Source organism: Glycine max, chromosome 11 (genome assembly GCF_000004515.6).
Source record: "Glycine max cultivar Williams 82 chromosome 11, Glycine_max_v4.0, whole genome shotgun sequence".
NCBI lineage: Eukaryota > Viridiplantae > Streptophyta > Magnoliopsida > Fabales > Fabaceae > Glycine > Glycine max.
The window spans coordinates 18,011,442-18,035,727 of record NC_038247.2 but is presented as its reverse complement, the minus strand read 5'-3'; the positions used below and the strand labels follow the sequence as shown (position 1 = coordinate 18,035,727).

The following is a 24,286-nucleotide window of genomic DNA, read 5'->3' as shown; positions in this document are numbered from 1 at the left end:
TGTATATAACTGCTACCACCATTGGCTACAATACCTGAAAATTGTACCAAGATGGCTTCACTTCCATGTCTCCTCTTTTCCATCCATTTCATTGTTATCATGTCAAGTTCCTTACCCACAAATAGTGATGAAGTGTTTGCAAAACAGTCTCCAATGTCTCCATCCACAAAACCCGTGGAAAAAATCACCCAACTACACTTCTATTTCCATAACAACGTAACGGAGAAAAACCCAACTGCTATGAGAATTGTTGGGCCTCCCAAGGGCTTCATTACTCAGTTTGGGACTGTTGTGATGATGGATGACCCTCTAACTGAAGGACCAAGTCCAAGTTCAAAGCTTGTTGGAAGATCTCAGTGAATCTATGCTTTGGCTTCTCAACATGAGTTTGGGTCGTTGCTCATGGTGACGAATTTTTTCTTCACTGAGGGTATTTACAATGGCAGCACCCTAAGCATTCTTGGAAGGAACCCTACCCTCCTAAAAGCTAGAGAAGTGGCAATTGTTGGAGGTACTGGGATCTTCAAATATGCAAGGGGTTCTGCTGTGCTTACCACATATATGTTTGATTATAAGGCTGGTGTTGCAATTGTTGAATACAACGTGACCGTCCTTCATGTTTGAGAAATAGGTTGAATTTGAAGCTGCGTTCTCTATATAGGGTTTTTTCGAGGTTGAGTGAGTTTGAAGTCTTTCTGTTTGATTTCTTTAATTTGTTTTTAAGTGTGTCCTTAAATGTCCTAAAGACGAGATCCCTCTTAAAAGTGAGTAGTTTTTAAGTTTAAATATCAGTCCTGTTGTTTTATCAATGGAAAGTAATTAATCATACTACTTTCATCATAGATGCTGCAGTTAACTAAGATTGATTCAGAACAATGAATGTAACCATGGTTTTTAATTTTGGTCCCAAAAAGCCCCAATGAGTTTGTGATGTAGCCTCAATGGAACCTTGACACCATTCTATTTCACTTTTTTGGTCCCAAAAAGCCACAATGGGATTGTGATGTAGCCACAATGGAACCTTGACACCATTCTATTTCACTTTTTTTTTTTTAAAAAAAAAAAAAAAAGACATGCAAACTCCAATCTCTTATATTCTAACATGTAAGTCTCAATGATCAAATATAGGTGTGGCTGTATGGGGGTGTCGGGAGAGACCAAATTAATCTTAAAGTGAATGAAAATTTATACTATTTAATAAATAGAAGATATTTCTTAAAAAAATAAAAGATATATCGATTGCTAGAATAATTGTATAATTCCTATATACATTCAGTGCAAACATATAACAATTTTACGTCATAATGGTCGCAATGGGGATCACAACAGCTAGCCACAATGTCTGCAATCGCAAATGCTATAACCACGCATGCAATTGTAATCACAAATAAATTTTTAAATTTAATTAATTAATTAAATATGTTAAATTATCATATATATATATATATATATATATATATATATATATATATATATATATATATATATATATATATATAAGCAGTAAGATCAATTAATTTATTAGAAGTAATGATAAAAATTAATAGAATCATTGGAGATGATAATTATAAATAAATTAATGAATTAATATCATGTAACAAACACATGTAATAATTTTAAGCATTTCCAATTAATATATCAAATCAAATATTCACTTGGATTATATTATTTACAAATGATTCTTAAATCAAATTAAAACATATGATTAATTAAATAATATCATTTAATATTCTTTATAACCATATTATTAATACAAAGTATTTAGTGGCTTTATTAATAATTAATTTTGGTTAAAAAGTTGAATTTATCACGTGGCCAAACTTTCTTTTATAAAAAAATTTTAAATTAATTAATTAAATATATTAAAATTGTCATACAAAAATATTATATGCAGTAACGTTAATTTATTAGAAACAATGATAAAAATTAATAGAATTATTTGGTGAAAGATAATTATAAACAAAATAATGAATTAATATCATGTGACAAACACATGTATTAATTTTAAGTATTTCAATTAATATATCAAACCAAATATCCACTTGAATTATTTTATATATGATTAATTATGTTATTAATACTTAAATCAAATTAAAGGGTAAACTCAATTTTGTTTTTGAAGGTATAATTCACATATATATGAGTATCTGAAAGATCAAAAACATTTTTTATTCCTAAATGTGTAAAAATAATGGCATATTGGTTCTACTTTGGGCCGCTTAATCTAACGTCTAATGTGACAAGTAAGGACTCTTGACTCATGTTATGAGAAAAGATTGTCAAATGTAACGCGGACTCGACATGATCAATTTGTCATAAAAATTATAAATGGACTAATTTGTTATTTTTTAAAATTATAATTTTTTATAGCACCTTTCTTGGCAAATTTACCAAGGGGGTCTTATTTTAAAAACTATTTACGTATAAGGGTTTGTTTTAAAACTAATGACGGAGGGGGTCGGTTTTTAGGCGGAAAACGCCATTGCCACTGGCGGCAAGGCTCAACCCGCCATTGCCAGTGGCGGCAAAGCAGGAGAGAGGGGTGTATCGCCCCTGCTAGTGGCGACATAGGCCACGTAGGAGTGAGAAGTGGGACTCGCCCATCGTAATGGCGAGATAGGGCTAGAGGCTTGCCGCCAGAAGGTCTGGCGGGATTGGCAGTGCAGTGGGACTCGCCCAGGGTGCTGGCGAGACAGCCATGTCACGTGAACCAACTTTTCAGGCTTGCAGGGCTTGTTTCTGCTCTCCATTGTTTAGGGATGCAGCATAGCGTTTAGGGATGCAGAGAGCTTTTGACCATTGTATACGCTTTTTTCCTATAAAATAAGTTGAACGTAAACTTTGGATTCACATTTCTTTTCTCCATTCTTGAATTTCTTGAGTGTTCTGCGTGCTTGCTGTTGGTGCTTGCTCTTGCTGAGTTTTTTTCTTCCATAGTTCATAATTCCTAATTGGCTGGTAAGTGATTTTCTTAAATAACAGGTTAGCTAGATAAGTGATTTATATATTCTGTTTGTTAATATTTTTAAAATAATAGGTTAGCTAGATAAGTATTGTAAGTTTAGGTTAATTAAGATTAATAGGTATTGTAAGGTTAGGTTAGTTAGTATTATTAATAAATTAATAAGTATGCTGTTATTTGTTATTAATTTTTATGTAGTAACAGATATTTGAAGAGTAGGTTAGGTTAGTTAGTATAAAAATATTATTTAGTTTGTAGTATATATTTTTAGATTTGTAATATATATTTGAAGGTTAGTTTGTATAAAAATAAGTATGCTGTTATTAGTTTGTAGTATATATTTGAAGGTTAGTTTGTAGTATATATATGATATTTTAGTAAGCCACAGCCAAACGTTCCGACACACTTAATATTAGCCTTAGAAATATTAGGCACACACTTAATATTAGATAAGGTAGAAATATTATGTATAAATTAATATTAGCATACATATTTATAAATTTTAGGTAGACATAAATTTTTAGTTTTTATAATATTAAGCATGTTACACGTAAATAAATAATTCTAATATTAGAGATGCGTAAATTTGTTTTATTAGTGTTATATTTTTGTGTCTTATATATTTTTGTATGTTATATATAGATAGTATAGTTTTAAATAAATGAATTAATAAGTTAATATTGTTTGAGTTAATAATTTTTAGTTTTTAGTTTTTAGTTATATATATATATATATGATCACTATTAGTTTTAGTTTGTAGGTTAATATTAATTGTTTTAGAAAATTTATGTTATTAAATATATGATAGATTGTACATTATTATAATTTTTGTATATATATTTTTAAATAATTTTTTGCATTTCAATATTTGTTTGTATTATAAATAATTTGTTAGTCCATATTTTATTCAATTATTTTTTTTAATTGTAGAAAAAAAATTATTTATTTAAAGTTTTGTTCACATGTATTTTAATTTATGTATAGAATATATTAAAAATTGGCGAGTTTGATTTTTTTCAAATTTATTGTTAGATATTTAATAATGTTTTTATAAATGTGTGTAGTTTAATTTAATTTATATTATCTACAAATAATGTATTATATTTTTTTTTTGTAGTAGCAATGGCATCTTCATCATCATCTTCATCACATGTTAACATTAAGTCTGGTCCCATCGATGCTGATGTATTATGGATGCAACCTAAACATGTTTCAGAACATGTTTGGAATGGGGAAGAAGATAGGAAATTACATATCAGACGAGCTGTCCCCACGTATCAAGGGGAAGAACAAATTCCTGAGCAAATTTTTCCTTTTCTTCTACAATCTGGTTTCGCCTGGATTATCAAGATGAGGTACTTAAAATAAATGCCTCATTAATTAGTGCTCTGATTGAAAGATGGAGGCCAGAAACACATACCTTTCACATGAGATGCGGAGAATGTACTATTACTCTCCAAGACGTCTCTGTATTGTTAGGTATAAGTGTGGATGGTTTACCATTAATCGGTCCAACAAATCTTGATTGGGCTGATTTATGTGAGGAATTATTGGGAGTCAGACCACAAGAAGATGAAATTAGAGGTAGTGTGGTTAAATTAAGTTGGCTGGCTCACCATTTTGCCCAAATAAATAATGACGACGACGAAGAACAAGTACGAAGGTTTGCCCGTGCATGGATATTGAGATTCATTGGAGGTGTCTTGTTCGTTGATAAAAGCAGTAACAAAGTTTCGCTAAGATACCTTCAATTTTTACGTGACTTTGAAGAATGTGGCAGATATGCATGGGGAGCTGCCGTACTTGGTTTTCTATACAGAGAGATGTGCAATGCCACCGATTATAAAACTAAATCAATCGGAGGTATGTGCATCTTACTACAAATGTGGGCATGGGAACGATGTCCAACCTTGGCTCCAAAGAGGACTCCTTCCCAAGTAGAAAATACACCACTGGGGCATAGGTTAGTAATTTTTAGCAGCGTCTTTCATTTCAATAGAATAAATGGTTTTAGCATATATTAAATTTTAATCTTTGTAGGTGGCTGCGACGTGGAAACCAACATATCGGCAATGATGATGTGAGAGTTTTTCGTCGCAAGTTAGATATTATGAAACGTCATGAGGTAAGAAGATGTTATTCTATTTGTAAAATAAAAAATTATATGTGTTATTTTACTAAAATGTTCATAACTATGTTGTTATATGCAGTTTGTGTGGGAGCCGTACCCATCAACCGTAATATCATTGTTGCCTCCCGTTTGTTTAGTCGGAAGTCTCGCGTGGTACGCGGTGGTGCCACTAATTTGTTTCCAAGTTATTGAGTGGCACCAACCGGACAGAGTATTGAGACAATTTGGGATGCAACAGCCAATTCCAGAGTCTCCTTCACAACCCTTAAACATTCATGGCATAACATTGAAAGGGAAACATGACGAAAATTGGGGGCAATTGTTCGCCCCAATGATTGATCAGTGGAATAATCGCCATGCATTTAGGGTCGACGCTTATCCCCGACAAGAAGGCCTATTGAGTTTTAACTCGGACTACATGGTCTGGTATAGGCGAAAGACAAAGATGTTTGTTGACCCAGCAAATGCAAAGACGGCTACATTGGTATTTTTAAATTTTTTTCAAATTTTAACTTGAACTTTTATTTAATGATGGCCATTAATTTTCTTACCCTTATAAATGCAGGGTGAAGTTGCGGAGGCATTACAATACATGGTGTCTCCTCAAGGGAGGAATACATGCACATTTGATGATCTCGTGCCTTATGTGGAAAAAAATTACAATTTTATCCGAAGAGCAAGAGAGAGTCACTGAGCCAGTGTCACATGGTCCCGCATCAGAGCGTCAATTTCCTGCACAACAGTTTCACATGCTTCAGTCAAGTATTGAAACTCAGGGGATAGACAGAAGAAGGGACATTGTTGAAGCGGAAGAATATTCTCAACAAATGGCGGAGCGTGGCCATGGAATGTATTACACGCCACAAACATTTGCTGAGTATCCGACCCAGATGTATCAATATCCTTTTCAGGGTCATCACACTGATACTTCTGCAAGCCAGCAATCGTTCGGTGGTGTTGCGGAAACACAAGCTCCATTTTTCATGGCCCACAATGACCCCTTCACAGCAATATCATGGCCCAATTCCAACACCTAATGCCCCGTTAGGAACACAATGGAATGTACCGGGACAAATACCTAATACGGGTGACTTATTCGGTGTTGATTTGCGGCACGCATTTTCTGCGGAGGCTGACGAAGAAGAAGCGGGGAGGCATCGGGGCAGAAGAAATCCTGATCGCCAAGCACGACGATGGGATCGACCATGTGGCACATCCTCACGACATCACGGACACCAAAATGAATGATTTGCATGTCTTCGTTTATTAAGCCTTTGTTGTATATTTGTAATTTGACATTCATGGCGTAATGTATGATATTCAGTTTATTAAGGCTTACTTATGGATAATATTTATGTCGCGTATCAAACTATAATAATCAATGAACCGTAAACCAAATAAAACTCAAAAACTAACCCCTAAAATAAAAAACCTAACCCTAACCCTAAAAATAAGAACTAACCCTAACCCCTAAAATAAAAAACTAACCCTAACCCCTAACATGTTCAGAACTAAACCCTAACCCTAAAATAAAAAACCTAGCCCTAACCCTAACAAATAAGAACTAACCCTAACCCCTAAAATAAAAAACTAACCCTAACCCCTAACAGGTTCAACGATGTCAGTGACTTCATCGTCTGTATGAGATATTCCATCATCACTATCATCTTCATCGAAAGACTCTTCAACGTATGAGTTAGATGCAAGATAATCATCATCATCATCATCATCATCATCATCTTCATCAACATGTAAATTGCTTATATTTTTTGGCAGTTCCGACTCATAATGAGATACATTACGTCCACATGACGTAACAGAATTTGCAGCATGAAACATAGAACCACCAGCAACATCCTTTTCTACGTACAACTCTAGAACTGACATTTGTTGTTGTTGTTGAAAACTTTCGATCATAGTTTCAACATCTTCGTCATCACAAATTTGCAACGCAACATATTTTCCTGAAACTAAAAATCTACAACTTATAGTAGAAATAATTTCATTATTTTCTAACTTTACCTTATCTCCAATTTTTTTTTCAAAGCATTGAAACTAATTCCGCGTTTAATCTGAATGGCCTTTTTACTGCCTTCAAATATTACACCATCATTGTCTTCATATACTCTTCCGTTGAAATACAACACTGTAATAATTGAATTCATGATATACCTACATCAACAAAATTAAAAATAATTAATCATAACAACAGTCTTTTTAAAATAAATAAGTGTATCTGCTTGCTGCATCTACTAAATTAAATTTAAACTTAAACTTGGGATACAAATTAAAATAAGTAAACATTATTAAAAAATTACTTCAACGTAAAAAACCTAATTACAAATTGGCTTAAACTTCACGTGTTAAAATTTGTTTCTAAATAAAACAATTATTACTTCAATTAACTATTTTGTGAATCATAAAAATAAAAAAATTTATTTGCATCTTCTAGTAAACTTAAATAAACATTGAGACGTCATTCTAACAAAAAAAAAAAAACAAAATTACTCATACGTCAAATTAAATAATTCAAAAAAAATTCCTTCAAAAACTTAAAGACTCACATATAATATTTATAACCGGAAGGGTCACAAGTCAAATTTCTTCTAAGCCACAAAAACCATGAACAAAGAGGATTACAAATAATTAGTCATACTAATTTTAAAAAAATAATTCTAATTAAAAAAAATTCACTTAAACTTTACCTTCAAATTTTAGTCTAACAAATCAAATTATTATTTCAATTAAATATTTGTCAATGATACAAATATAAACTATTTATTTGCTTGCTCTATTAAACTTAAACTACACATTCATACTTTATTCTAAAAAAAATTAATCTAATTAAATAATTTATGAAAAATTCTTCAACTTTACCAAAAATTTCAGACACAAAATAAAAGGATTATAAATGAAAGGATTACACTTCAAAAAATTTTAGACGGAACATAATTAAAATTACAATTTTTTACACGGAACATAATTAAAATTACAAATTTTTTATTAACTTATACTATATTTTATAATTAAAATTACAATTTTTTTGTTGTTAACTTATACTATATTTTATCACAAGTAAAATGAAACTTCGTTTTTAACTCTAAACAAACCAGAAAATAGTTAAGAAATAGCATCTAATTAGTTTTTGTCTTAAATTAAATTATATTTCAAATAATACCAAAACAATTCTATATGTCAAATACGGAAATTAAATTCATTCACAAAAACAGTTAAAAAAAGGCTTACAAATAATTACTGCTAATAATTTCTAAATTAAAAATCTAATTTACAAAATTAATGCAATTTGACCTCCAAATTTTATTACTTCAAAATAAAAAATTTATACATGACAAATAAACAAAACTAAATAAGACTTATTTAAATAAATATAAAATACTTACTATACAATCAGCAAATTTGAAACTTCAAACGAACCTCTTTCTTCCTCTCTTCAGTTTCTTACTCTCTTTCAGTATGAAATTTTGCAAGTATTCAATATCATTGCAAGTGTTCTATTTAAACAAAATTTACAAGAAGAAAGCTGAAGCTATCTCTTAATTTACACGCCATTAAACTGTATGCATGTGAATATGGTGTAGCATCTCTGAACCCCTAACCTGTGAACATTTACAGCTAGTTATAAGCCCTATTTCAGACCTTATGTTTAGTCTCATCATGAACAAGGAGAGCATGCGCAACCTGTGAACATCTACAGCTAGCTTTGAACCCTATTTCAGACCTTATGTTTAGTCTCATCATGAACAAGGAGAGCATTTGCAACTTCATACGTTGAGTATCATGCAACTGCTTTATTTAAACAAAATTTACAACAACAAAGCAATGCATGTGCCTCTGAACACCTGAAATGAACAGCGCCAATCCCGCCAGAAGGGCTAGCGGCACCAGTCATGAACAGGGAGCATCTCGCCAATGCTAACGGCGAGATTGCCCTTGCCCTATCTCGCCATCACGGTCGGCGAGTCCCAGCTTGGGTGTCGCCATTCCCATTGGCGACACTGTTCTCTCTCCACCTATATCGCCACTACCAGTAACGATACCACCTACTCTCTCCACCTTTGCCGCCAGTGGCAATGGCGGGTTACACCCACAAACAGACCCCCTCCGTCATTACTTTTAAAACAAATCCCAATCCGTAAATAGTTTTTAAAATAAGCCCCCTTACGTAAATTTGCCACCTTTCTTCTTTGATGACCCTCGTCATTCTCATCATCAGGTGATGCACAGGACAAGCTACAAACGTACCAGACCATTCATTGTTGCTGGAGGTGATTGATGAGAACGAAGCTTCATGTTTTATTTCCTCCTTTCTTCCCCTATTCTCTTTCTTCCCTTCCCCTTCTCTTGAACCCTCGCATGCCACGGTGAAAAGATATTTCCAATGACCCTTTCTCTTTCTTTCTACAAATTTCACAATCCTACCACTCACCCACCGCCCAAACCCAAATCCAAACTACCCACCACTCATGCTTGAAGTCTGATGCATTGTTGTCATCTTCCATATTGGGTTCCATGTCCCCTCAATCGAATGTTCCACCCTTAAAAACCTCCTCTGCAACTGTTAGGAACAGAAAACTAAGCTAGCTATACTATACTACACTAACAATTACTTTCATAATTCTCCCTCCCTTCTTATTTCATTACTGCCATATTTATAATGATTTCAACAAAAGATAAGATATGGCATTCCAAATGGCCATAACAGAAAAGGAAAATATCCTAATAACAGAATTGCAACAATATCCTAATTGGTTATAACTACTGTGTTGAGCTGTCCAAAGAAAGGAATATCCTATGGGAAGGAATATCAAGCATAGTCACAAAGGTAGGTTGGTGTCGTATGCTATCATTACCTACCGGTGGAAAACCAACCTTGTCCTCAAGGTTGGGCAATAAAACCAAGTAGATACGAGGGGTAGGCGTAGAAAAAAATAGGTACGTGAGTGAAATTGTTGGTTTGGGTCCTGCCAATGATAACCCTCTAGGATTTGCAACACGTGAAGGTCGAGAGGGTGGGGTTGTGGCCTACATCGTAGAGCAAAGAGACAAACCCAACAGCCAAAACAACAACTAAGGTAGCATATATGTATACCTCTTCAACTAGTTCACCCTCATGGCATCGATGGCTCATCCATTTGAAAATTGGAGGCACAATAAGGATTGCGCAAATGTCAAAATCACCCCCAACGAAGAAGACCCACAATGACATGAGTGGAGATCGATCATGACCTGATAAGGCAATAGCCAGAGCAAGTAGAACCCAGGCAGCTATATCGTTAATTGTTATAGCTGACAGAGTTGTTTTGCCAACATTTGTGCATATCTGCAAAATAGCCAGGGGAAGCGCGAAATCAAGTGGGTTGTCACCCTGAAACACACCATTTGATGTGGCTTTCATTGGCAGCAGGCAAGCATTTCCAAATGTAGCATTGGAATCCATTTCAACAGTCCAAAATCCACAACTAACAGTAGATCCACCTAAATTTCTGTGACGTAGAGCAAAAAGAGTGGTGAACGTCGGGATGAACGGTCAGGAGATGGACGGCCGTAACACCACTGTCCACGAAGCGCAGACCTGTTCCGGTAGTGGTAGTGGTGGAGATGGTGGCGGGTGTTGCAGTGGACGTCGACATCGATGATGGACAGAGCAAGAGGTTGAGGGGCGACGACGCGAACGACGGAGAGAACGGCGAGTGCAAGAAGGAGCCCGATAGAGACAAAGCGATAGACCATGACTGTGAACGTTCCTATGGCCGTCACAGGAGTGAGAGGGAAAGAAACTGAGAGAGGAGAGACGGGATTGTCGGCGACGAAAAGAGGTGGAGGTGGCATGCTCAAGCATGCGTGACTTCACTTCGGAGCTTCCATGGGAAGCTGACATGGGGAGTGGTGCTGACTTGGGTGCGGGACTAGGTGGCATGATCATGCGTGACTTCATTACGGAGCTTCCATGGGAAGCTGCCATGGGGAGTGATGCTGACTTGGGTGCTAGACTAGGTGGCATGGGTGCAGGGCATGGAATTGGAGTTGTCATAGGAAGGGGAGTCGGCATTGGGGCATCTGTTGGTGGTGGCTGCACCGAAGAAGAAAATGGGGAGCGTTGGCTAGATACCATGGTATCCAGTTTCAAGATAATGGCATCGAGTTTGAAGATCATGGAGGCTTGGGTCGCTGCGAAACGAAGTTGAGCTGCATCAAGATCGATAATGGCAGCCTCGAGGCGGTCCAAACTGAACGAGGAAAGGTTGACTTCTGCCATTGGAGGACGACAGGGAAGGGGCAGGTCAGACCAAATTGTTAGGAACAGAAAACTAAGCTAGCTATACTATACTACACTAACAATTACTTTCATAATTCTCCATTCCCTCTTATTTCATTGCTGCCATATTTATAATGGTTTCAACAAAAGATAATATATGGCATTCCAAATGGCCATAACAGAAAAGGAAAATATCCTAATAATAGAATTACAACAATATCCTAATTGGTTATAACTATTGTGCTAAGTTGTCCAAAGAAAGGAATATCCTAAGGGAAGGAATATCAAGCATAGGAGGTAGGTTGGTGTCATTGCTATCAACAACCACCTTCAGAGAACAAAACAATATTTGTGGAAAAGATAGAATCTTTTCACACCCCTCCCCAGCCCCCTTCAACCTTCGAGAGAGAGCAAAAATGGAGGACCAATTTGGGAAAGTCACATTTTTTGGCAAGCTCAAAGAGATAGCCCAAATCTAGGAGCCATGTGCAGTCATCATTTGGGGAAGAAGATGAAAAAAATGGTCCCAAGTAACATGACTAATATGTCGCCCATTTTTACATGGAGAAAAAAAAAACTTCAAGATTCATGTGTCCTTGAATTACGAACGCTTTTAAGAATGAAATTGAATATTTATCTCAAATAAAAACATATTATTGATTAAATAATATCATTTAATATTTTTTTAAGAAAAAAATATGAAATTATCACATGACATCACTCAATAGAAAATATATTACATTGGATTAAAACAAATTTATTATAACTAAACTAGCTAGATCTTAATATAATTAAGAAAATTAATATAGTACAATATTTAGAAGAAAATTCACTACAAACTCCAACTAGATAAAAAAAAAACAAGTTGTTTAACTTGCTTTGTTTTTGTCCTCCCAATATCTTTGAAGATAGAAAAATAAACGATTTGAATGGCTCAAAAGTTAAAACTAAAATAAAGGAAAAGAAAAGCAATACAATATTTAATAACACTACACAATTAGCAAAATTACACGAACGAGAATAATATTGACGGCCATTACTTTGGACTTAAAAGGAATTCAATAGTCTTATCCACTCTCTTGATATCAACTTTTAGATTGCAACTTTTCTTTTACCGATACGTTGTTTCATGTATGATAAAGAAAAGGGTAAATAGTCATTTTGGTCCCTGAAAGTGTAGCTCGCTGTCAATTTGATCCCTGAATCGAGATAAATTGCAAAATAGTCCCTGAAAGTGCAATCTGTTAGTCACGTTAGTCCCTGCCGTAAATGGAGTAGTTAATGCCGTCAATTATCACTGATGTGGCTCGTTAAGTTCCACACAGACATGATTATGTGGATTTTTTATTTCTAATTTCGTTTATTTTAATGAAATGAGGGACCAAAACGAAAGTAAAAAACCCTCATATATCCTCCTCCTCTTCTTCTTCTTCTTTAACATAACCCTTAAACAGAACCTATGCCCTCTTCTCCTCCTCCTCCATATTTGCACTTCTAATCATCTCAATAGACCTCAAAAATCGCACCATTTCGTTCTCTCTTACTATCAACAATGTCGCAGAGGAGCAATGCATCATCATCTCGAACAAGAGTTTCATCACAAGTTGTTCTTTTTTGTGGTTGTGGTAGAAGGGCTGTTAGGTGTGTTGCTGGAACAAATATTAGCAGAGGAAGGGCGTTTTTCACTTGTTCAATTAATAAGGTATGTCTATTTCACATTTATTGATTTAGGGTTTTGATTTCACATTGGGGGTTTCGATTTAGGGTTTCTATTTGGGGCTTTTCAGGATGAAGTTGGATATTGTGGGTACTTTATTTGGGTTGATCAATTGATTGAAGCACTTGGAGTTGATGATTCACTTGGGACATTTTCCATGGAACAAAGAAGACAATTTGGAAGAGAGGAAGATAAGACAATGTGGAAGGCTCAAGTTAACTCAAAGCTTGATTGTATGGGGATTGAAATGAATATGTTTAGAACAATTGTATATGGAATGTTCTTAATCCAATTGTTGTCAATGGTGGTGTTTGTATGTATTCACAAGTACTAGGAATATATATATTAAGTGTAATGATGTAATTTGAGTCTTAGTTTGTTCATGTTGTTATCTACTTGAATGCTTTTAATCAATTTGATGTAATGCTAATCTAAGGAATGTTATTTTGTTGTCTTAGTATGTTCATTTTGTTGCAAAATTGCATAAGATTCAGTTCTGCATAAGGGCATAATCTGTCAAAAAACAATGCTGCATAACTGTATAATTGGTTCCAGAAAATCAATGCGTAACTGTCATTTTAGTCCCTGAAAGATATACGTTTATATTGTTTTAGTCCCTGTAAGTTGTCACTTACTGTCAACTTAGTCCCTGAAAGTTACACGTGAAATCAAAATAGTCCCTGCAATTTAACCAGAATTTTACCAACCTCACTAGAAACTTAACCAGGAAATATAGTCCCTGCAGTTTAACCAAAATTTTACCAGAAATTTAACCAGAATATTTCAATACATAAATTGTTCAAAACATATGCATAATTGCATAAGTGGTTCAAAACATATCCTAATTACTCTATTATAACTTCATAATTTGTTCAAAAGATATGCATAATTGCATAAGTGGTTCAAAACATATCATAATTACTTTATTACAACTTCATAACTAGTCTTCAAAAGATATGCATAATTGCATAAGTGGTTCAAAACATATCCTAATTACTCTATTACAACTTCATAACTAGTCTTCAAATTTCTTCAACCTTGATTCTGACCATGTTCGCTTGGGGGAAGTCTAGGAGTTGGCATGAATGTCATCATCACAAGCTGACTACTTGGCATGGGACACGAAACCATAAGTGGTGTAACATCCTCATCGGGTGGTGGTGGAATCCAATTGGGTGGTCTGCGTGAAACACCTGGATAGCAACATCCATTTGTGTTGTGACCTTGATGACCACATCTCTGGCAAGTTATGATTGGGTATGATCTCTTTAACTTTGTAGTTTGTGAAGGGTTCTCAGTAGTGTCCTTCCTTCTCTGTTTCTTAGGTCTCCCTGGGCGCCTCTTAATTGGTGCAGGTGTTGGTCTATCATATGAAGTTGGTTCCCAATATTCCTCACCTTGTGTTGGTTTGATGAAATGCTCATATGTGGCATTGTATGATCCCATTGTCAGCCACCCTTGACAAAAATCCTCAGGTTTTCTTACCTGATGTGCAATGCATGCAATGGCATGTTCACATGGCATACCTAATGTCAAAAACAAGGGAAGGGCAGAATCTTTTATGTGTCAAAAACAGAATATTAAACAAGTTCTATTCTCTGAATAGGTAAAAATAAGCAATGCATTAAGGGTAAGAAAGTTCATGTATACAAAATGAAAGGCTACCATTAAGGGTAGTTGTGCAGACTTAACACTCAAAGCATTGTTTTCATTGTTCTCCAGTAGGCAAAATAATTATTTGGAGCAAAATAATTGAGATTATGAAAACTAAGTATTTGGAGCTTCAAAATAATTATTGTTCATGTATATAAAATTATTGTGATATAATTATTGTATATAGTGATATAATATTCCTAAGACAGTAGGCAAAAAATAATTATTGTATATAGAATAATTCCAAGATAGTAGACACAAGTGATATAATATTCCTAATTCATCCAAAGTAAGAATATTAGCATAATATTAACCTGTAAGCTCCCAGAATCTACAGGTGCATGTTTGTGCCTCCACGTCAACCTTTACGTGCGACCTCCAGTTGCAATGTACTTCATATTTCCCATCTCCCGTCTAGTGTGGTGTCCATTTGTTACTTTCAATCTTCAACTTGTCCAACCTAGAGTGTTGGATTGGGCATAGTGGACCTTGTCTATTCAATAACTTCAATAACTTCAATTTGTTACTAGACATTGTCCTCATGATGTAACATCTAATCTCCTCCGCCAATGACAAAATGGGCTTCGCCCTATACTTCAAGATGCTTGCATTAAATCCTTCACACACATTGTTGGTAATGTTATCGGTCTTGCACTCAGTGCTGAAATATGCTTTGGTCCAAGCCTCCTTAGGCCACTTACCTAAATAACGCCAAGCCTTCTCATTTTTCACCTTTAACCTCTCCATCACAGCATTGAATTGAGCAGGTGTGGTTGCCCTTGCACATTTCCACACTACACCCCTCAATTCCAAGTCTTTGTATTGCTTAATGAAATTCCTAATCTTTGCCTCAAGCTTCTTAGAGATCCACTTTTTCTTTGCTGTTTTGTTTTTGAAAACTCTAGCGCATGAGTGTTCACTATTGAAAGTTTTGACTTGGAAACATTTTTCACCTTTGTTCCAAGAACAAAAAATCTCTCACTTACACTCTTGTTCCTTACACTTCGCTCTAACCCTTTCACGATCATTCTTCTTCCAAACAAATTCCCTTCCTAGGTGAATTGTGTAGTCTCTAAGTGCATCCTTAAACAAGTCAAGGTTTTCAAATTCCATCCCCATCTCTAGGTGAACTTGACCAAAGGTTGAATTTGGATTAAAAATTGGGAAAACAGCCTTCTCATCATCCTCGTCATATGTACTAATTGGGCTCTTCAACTCCTCTGAGTGCCACGAATCTTTGTCTGACTGCTCATTATCTTCATCACTAGGAGGTTGCACACTTGCCTTTGCTTTTTTTTAGACATAAACGATGCTAGAGTCTCATCATCCAAGTATATATCGTCATCCCCACTTAAATATGAAGGTGAATAAGTAGGATCAGCCTCACCCTCACTATCAGCTTGTATCACTTGTGATTGAGTTTGAACTTCAATATCAACCATTCTACAATAACATAAACACATATATGCAGTAACTATAAGCCAAAATCACAAGCATTAACAATTCCATAACTTTTAAATCTAATATTCAGCTTCATATAACCCACTGTCTCAGTAGAAGAAGAAAATTAAACCAAGTAATACAAGCTTAACTGAAACAGAGAACAACACTTTTCTTCAAGGCAATGCATGCAACTATTCATATTTCTAATGAACATATCAGTGAAACATAAATAACAACAATGAAAGGCTCCAAATGATAAAAGCCCCAAATTTTCCCTAATTTGTAACCCTAAAAACCTATCTGAAACATAAATAGAATCAAACCAACTAATAAAGTTCCAATATCAATGCAATACGAAACTTACAACAATGAAGTGCTAAAAGATTAACTTGCATCTATATTTGAAATGGGTATTTCTGTAAACCCTAGAACTATGAAACTGTAGAAGAAAAATCAGAATGGAAGAAAAAACAATCAACAATGAAGCTCAACGATGAAAATGGAGAAGAAAAAACGATGAAGATTATGGAAATTTTCAGAAACAGAGAAGGCGCAACATACCTTAAACCTCGTTTTCGAACGATCAACGATGGAAGCCGAGGACGAACGATGAAGAACGAACGATGACGAGAAGTGATCAACGACGATGGATGATGATAGTCGAGGAAGAAGAAGGTTGATGGTTGAGGGTTGATGGTGGTTTTGTCTTCTCCAGAGAGTTGAAATGGGTTGTGGTCCCTGACAGTTGAAAATGTGAGAGAGTGAGAGTGTTTTTGTTGTTTACTGAGAGAGTTGAAAAGTTTTTGATAAAAAAATCTAAAACGTGACTTTTGATTGTTTTTTAATTAAAAAAACATTATTTAAATAAATAAATGTTTAATGTCACTTTGATCCCTCATTACGTGGCATGTCTGTGTGGCACTAAACGTGCCACATCAGCGAAAACTGACGACGTTAACTACTCCATTCACGACAGGGACTAACGTGACTAACAGATTGCACTTTCAGGGACTATTTTGAAATTTATCTCGATTCAGGGACCAAATTGACAGCGAGTTACACTTTCAGGGACCAAAATGACTATTTACCCTAAAAAAGGATATTTTATAGGAAGAATAAAAATAAAGGAAATAATTAACAGTATTATAAAAAATGATCTAGTGTGGTTAGGTTCATTGTACAAGTCTTATATTGATCAATAACTTTGTTAGTTTAGTATATATTATTCCGTCCAACCTTAAATATAGATAATAATAATAATAATAAATTATTTTTGTTTTAAATATAAATAAATCTCAATTAGTAATGTCTTATTTAATGAAGTTATTTTTAAAACATCTTTCATTTAATAAGATAAACAATTTTTTTATACTTTATATTAAGTTTTAATGAATAATATTTTGAAATGAATAATATTTTGAAAAATGAATGATATTTTGAAAATATTTAATTTTTAATTAAGACTCATAAACTGTTAATAAAAAGAATTAATTATTCCATAAATATGAAAAATATCTTCTTTTTTTGTTTATGATCAAAATAGGTAGGAGAGTACACATTCTATAGGATCTGCACTATTTATGGTATTTTATACTTCTCAGCTTCTCTCACTAAATGTTATTTTAATGAAAGTGTCCACTAATAAGTTTTGTTCAAGAAAAGCAAGAGTCGGATGAGTGTCCTCAGATAATGATTCTGTCAAGTGTGACACAAACACAACTACTTCTGACCTCATCATATATACAGTAGATCATTTCAGTTTCAGGCTATTGCTTTTATTTCGTCTAACAGAGCTGCTAGATTATGGTCTATGGCATTGAACTTGGAAATGCTTGATGTATGTACTAAAAGTGAGAAACAAGAAGCATCATCGATGAAACCTGCAAAAAGGGTGGCACGGGGAGGCACACGCTATCATCTCGTGAGCATTATCCGTGGGGATGCTAATGGATATGATCTTGTAGTGTAGAATCTATTCTCATATTCATATTTAAAAATAATTTTTGTATTTGGTCTTATATTCATGTAATAATTTTAATTCTCATTTACTGTATCTATTGTGTATTTATATACCCATATTTCATTCATAATTTATGTTTTATTATGTATAAAATTAAAAAAATAATCAAAAAAATTACAACAAGTAAATTACAAATACATTCTTAAATTTAAAAAATACTTTGTCATAAATATTAAAAACAAATAAACATACTACTTACTTGTACAGACCCAAGCTATAAATAAATAATATCAAACATAATGATTCATAAAATTAATGTTTTAATCACTTAATATTATTATAAGAGTATTGATTATAAAATTAAAAAAAAATACATCATTTTATATATATATATATATATATATATATATATATATATATATATATATATTAGTGTGTGGAATGGGATGAGTATTATATTACCTGTATCCACGTCCCTATATGAATGTTTTTGTAAATGCATGTAGAGTTTGGATAAACTTTACCATCCCTAATTCTGCGACACTGTGACAGAACATTGTTGAATTTTCTGCTGCTTCAATCATATAATTTGTGATCAACGACAATTTCGGAAACTTCAGATAAGTAGCCATCAAATCTACAGTTAAGTAGCAGCCAAAAAAGGTAAAATCCCCTGCATCTTAATTTCCCCAACTAAACACCAACAGAAAAAGTATCATTCTTATAAGAAATTACAGAAACTAAAAACAAAAATTAATACATTTGTAGGAACCAACAAATTATACAAGACTTCAAGCATATTACTCTTAAAATAACTCTTAATAAAACTTTACACCGGACGTTGTGACGGATTCAAAAGATTTCTTTAGTGAGTAAAAAATATCCTATAATATTTTCATAGATGAAAAATATTATTAATTTTGATAAAAATACATAATTTCATGATAAAAAAATCAAAATATCTAACATTCTACAAATTTAAAAAGATAAAGCGAATAAAATTGTTATTAATTTATTTTCTCTTTTCTCTTTTATAATTTTTATGTTCTTTCTTTAAGAATAAATTTTAAAAAAAATCGTTATTACTAACAGAATATTTTCCACGAAATATATTCTATCGGAAATGTCTGAATTAGCGACAGAATTTACCAGTGGAGTGTATTTTGTAGAAAAATGTTTGAATTACCGATAGAATTCACCCACTAACAAGTTTTCTGTCAGAAAGTATAAATTACCGACCAATTTTTATCCATTGATTTAATTTTGTTGGAAATTTAAATATTACTGATAGATTTTTCTAAAATTAAAATTATACCCAAAATTAAGAACCCAACCCTAAAGCTCCTCAATCACTTTCCTTTGGTGATTTTTGAAAGCTTTTGTACCCACCGTCACGCCATCGCCGCACAAGGTTCCCAGGCCTCCGTCACCGCCATCCTTTCACGTCACGCACAAGGTCGTCATAAATGAGGTATAAATGTGAAGGAACTATTACTTCATAAATGTTGATTGAATCCATAATATCTATCACATTCCCTTTCCAAGTTAGCCTTCCTGATGTTCCATGCACTAATTTTCTCCTTTGCGGTTGTAATACTATGTTTTACTAACAAGGAAAAAATTATGTAAATCATTTATAGATGTAGTTTAATGGTATTGTTGCATCATTTTTAGAGCATTTGTAGATATTTGTCAATACATGTGTTTTGTTTTTTTGGCATGCTTCTGTTGTATTAATACATCACATTGAAGTGTAGAAACTGTTTGACAGATTTAAAGAAGTTTATTTCTTCTGTACTGGGAATATGCCATGTACGTCTCCATTTACTATGTAGTTGGTTCCTCCAAAATGATAAATGTGTCTCAAATCAGACATAAGTTCAATAGTAGTTACTGGAAAATGTGCTTATTAGTTAAGCAAATATGTGATGAAATTATTCCTCTTGGGTTTTTATATACCTGGATCAAAGAGAGCATAATAATAAAAGTTTCAATCATTGTTTACAGAATTGATTCGAATCTAAAACTGTGCACGTGATCTAATTCTTAAACAAATTCATACTTTCTCATACTACGAATTGGACAGTAGTACATATTGTGCCTGTAACCAACTTACCATAAATGCATATGGGTGAGGCCATATCAGGTGTTAATGAGTTGGGCACTCCTTTAATAATGAGTTGGAAAACTCAATCCTAAATGCAAGGAAGTTTTAGCATTCTGTTAGTATATTATTATGTGTTTTAGACAAGGAAAATTCTTGGTCAGTTACTTCCTTCTTTGATCTTCTTTCATAATTGAGGACACCACCTGAAATTTAAGCACATTCTCAAACATCTATTCCACCGATCATTTTAATTTTATATAAATCTTTTTTTGTCAACTAATAATAATTATAATGATAATAATAATAATAATAAAAAACAGCATCGGGGGTGCCAAAATGTTATATAAATCTAAATTTGATTCATCTACGCATTTCATTGTTTGCTAGTCATTTTCATACGTACAGGTAAAATCACTATTGGAAAAAAGGCCTTATACGACGGTTGTAATGCATATTCAAAGATGGTTTTGAACTGTCTTTGAAGTCAACATTGTTGAAAGTTGAAGACTTTTGACGACAGTTCCAAAAAAACCATCTTAAAAAGAGATACTTTTCTAAGACGATTGTTAGTTAAAAATCGTATTAAAAAGTATACTTTCTAAGACGGATCTTAGAAGAATCGCCTTAGAATCATTTTTTTTAAAAAAATTGAAAATTAGTGAAGATTCTAAGACGGTGTTCTAAAAAACCATCTTAAAAAGTTTACTTTCTAAGACAGTTCTAAAAAGAACCGTTTTAGAAAGTGTACTTTCTAAGACGGCTCTTAAAAGAATCGCCTTAGAATAATTTTTTTAAAAAAAAATTGAAAATTAGTGAAGATTCTAAGACGGGGTTCTGAAAAACCGTCTTAGAAAGTAAACTTTCTAAGACGATTTTTCATATAATCGTCTTGGAATGTATTTTTTAAAAAAGAAAAAAATGTTAAAAATTTGAGGATTCTGAGATGGTTTTCCCAAAAATCGTCTTAAAAGGGTATTCTTCTAGGACGGGTTTTTTTAGAACCGTCTTAGAATGTATTTTTTTAAAAAATAAAAATAATTAAAAACTATCATCCAGGTTCCTTATTACATTTAAAGAAAGGAAAGCTCACCGGTTGAACTATGGGGGGTGTCTAAAGCATACTTCATCATGGCAGAAAATACAACTCCAGCACAATCAGCAGCTAGCTTATTGTATGACAACCTACCAAATAAATAAAACCAATGTTACTATAAATTAATACCTTCTGAATGCATCAAAATTCAAGAAATTCTATGCTACAATCAGTCTGTAAGCTTCATGATAAGTTTATGATATAAGCTCTCATGTCATGAGCTTATTTAGGCTTAAGTAATCTACCCAAACACAACCTTAATGTCATCCACGAAGAGAGAAATAAATACAAATTTTTAACATGACAAAAACTTGTGAACTTTTAACAAGAGAATCCATTCCTCCGTGTGTGTGTGTGTGTGTGTGTGAAAATCAGATGAGATGGTATGGGTCAACATTCAACTTTAAAGAATACATATAAGTATATTACTTACTTCAAAGAATTGATTTCTAAGATCAAATGGCTTTCTTGTATGTTTTCATGCACAACCCTGAGAAAGGTTGCTTCAACCTGCAAATGATGGAGTATTTAAAAACCTGATATCCACACAATGCATCTGACATGAGTTTAAAGGTGAAAATCCTAACCTCTTTCTCAAAGTAGTAAGAGTCATCTCTAGAATCTTCATGATCGTCATCATCTGAATAAGTAGAATTAGGTTTCAATTCTCCAGAAGGTGGAAGAAAACTATCATCATTCTCCAGATCATCTTCCATAGTTTTAATTGCCTCCATAACTTTATCTTTATGAATAGGCGCACTGAATGCCTCCGCACTTCTTCATGGCTTCCTTCACATGTTGACCACACATGACCAGCCCCACCCATACCTAACTGATCAACAAAAGAAAGTGTACTGAGAAATAATAAATTACCATTAGAATTTCTAGTGCTTTCTTAAACAAAATTACCATCAGTTGTTTCCTTCATTCAACGTACCCGAACTAACAATTAGACAGATTGAATGATATATACTTGATGCCATAGTAGTTTAAAAACTTTCAAAGAATAAGAAGAATCACATATTATTGCAGTAGCAAATGTACACAAAAGGTCCTTTGTGTCCCAGTTTAAGTAGTCTATCTAATTTTGTTTCTACTTGACTTTATGTATCAAATTCTAATTAATCCTCCTCTAGTTACATAGACTAAATAACCCTTTCACTCTATCTCAGGTTACTACTAAGCTTCTTCTTTTTTTTTGGTATCAATATACTTACTATAGTTTGGGTTAAGTATAAAATTTCAAGTTCCGTTAACTTTGCTTAACTTTTATTGTTTTAGGCTTATTAACTAAAATTTTAGCTATATGTATAGTATTTCTAACTTGAACCTTAACTTTTTAAGAGTTCAGTGACACCAAGGAAAAATGTTTAGAAGAATTAATTGAAAAAAAAGTTTATATCACAAAAAATAGAGCATCATTGAACATGAATCTCAGTCCAGGTTTTGGATTCTTTTCTACTTTACTTAATAACCACAGCTTAAGAGAAGAGGTTCTCTAACCTTGTTCTCAAATTTGTGCCTAAATGAATATGAACAAGAAATAGCCGCAGGGACATTCTCAAAACTATATTACAACAATACAAGAAATAGCCGCAAGCACATACATAATGATAATTATCCTCAAATTCATATGTATGAATACCACTAGGAGAAAGTTACACATGCCAATAGTTAGCATGACTGGTCATTCATCAACCAAGAACCAACAGAACATAATCTCTCTTCACCCTCCCCATTCTAAACACTTCAACCTTTTCAACTGTATAATGCAAAGCAAATACGTGGGTCTGTGGGTATTCTAAGGTGGTTTACGTCCCACGAAATTAACTACATTATAGGATGCAGAGAAAATTGACCTAGGGGAAACAAGGAGATGCAATTATTACTTAATAATTATTAATAACGTTCCAATGTTCCATACTCTTTCAAGCTTAAAGCACATTATAATATGCTCTGCCTAGATATTAGTTTTTATACAAATATTATAATCTTAACCACAGGAAGTTGTATGCATTGTACAGGGATAAAGATTACCCCAAAAAAGAATATGAGATAAAACTACTGCATCCCAATTAGGATTTTTTGTATCCAAGAGAACAAGGACAATATCAAACTTGCTTAATAAAGGAACAAAGATAGAGGAAGTATATATCAATTATTAATCCCTCACTTCATTATTCACTTTTTATTAACCCGTTAGAACAAGAATCCCCCCTTTTCATAAAGAGAACAAGAAATAACCCCCTCGGGCCAAAATTTAAGCCAACCATTGTGGCTTTTGAAAATAGAGCTCAACAAGTTATTCAACAAAAGAAAGAGAAACGTTAGTTGTAAGTTATTTATTATAACATTTTATTTTATAAAAAGCTATGTAGTAGATGAGAAGAATAAAGAGATTAACGATTGTGGTACCAGGTGAGAGTGTTGGAGAATTTGTCGGCGACAAAAGCATAGAGAACCTTGACATTAGAGAAAGAGCAAGCCATTGGTGATTCAAATTGGTGGAAGCTAACTAGCTAGGGTGTTCAGCTGCGGAAAGCTTGTTCCTTAATTAGAAGTGACATGAACGAACAAGATCTCCACAGAAGAACGAAGATCACTAATTGTAATGTACAAGATTGAAACTCCAAGTCTATCAAATCTCGAATTAGTTATATGAAGAGCATCATACATTATTACGTTATGGCACTCCTAAATACTCAGCTATTATTCTGTTTCACAAAAGTTCAAAAAAATACAGTTTTGCTTTTATATATATATATATATATATATATATATATATATATATATATATATATAACTTCTAGTAGCCATTTACAAAACTTTGAAAGTAACACTTTCAAAAAATAAGGTTCAAAAACCGCACGGCCTCAACACTCAACTAAATTCAAACCCCTCTTCAAATTCAAACAAACAAAAACAAAATTTCCAGTCTCCACT

At 33.4% G+C, this 24,286-nt stretch overlaps 2 protein-coding genes and 1 pseudogene across 2 annotated transcripts; 2 read left to right on the top strand and 1 right to left on the bottom strand.

Annotated features, from left to right (window-relative positions):
* Nucleotides 1-840, top strand: LOC100783496 (dirigent protein 22-like; annotated as a pseudogene).
* A 3,491-nt stretch (nucleotides 841-4,331) lies between these two features.
* Nucleotides 4,332-5,923, top strand: LOC102665663 (serine/threonine-protein phosphatase 7 long form homolog). The gene is made up of 2 exons (XM_006591092.4): nucleotides 4,332-5,577; nucleotides 5,659-5,923. Exons 1-2 carry the CDS (start codon nucleotides 5,167-5,169, stop codon nucleotides 5,785-5,787), a joined length of 540 nt encoding a protein of 179 aa, XP_006591155.3. The 5' UTR covers nucleotides 4,332-5,166; the 3' UTR covers nucleotides 5,788-5,923.
* Nucleotides 5,924-20,098: 14,175 nt separating this feature from the next.
* Nucleotides 20,099-24,043, bottom strand: LOC102665534 (translation initiation factor eIF-2B subunit epsilon). Its single transcript, XM_006591091.3, has 5 exons — nucleotides 23,759-24,043; nucleotides 21,931-22,175; nucleotides 21,777-21,853; nucleotides 21,341-21,432; nucleotides 20,099-20,453 (listed from the first exon to the last, which is right to left on the bottom strand). Exons 2-5 carry the CDS (start codon nucleotides 22,075-22,077, stop codon nucleotides 20,356-20,358), a joined length of 414 nt encoding a protein of 137 aa, XP_006591154.1. The 5' UTR covers nucleotides 22,078-22,175; nucleotides 23,759-24,043; the 3' UTR covers nucleotides 20,099-20,355.
* Between the last annotated feature and the right edge of the window lie 243 nt (nucleotides 24,044-24,286).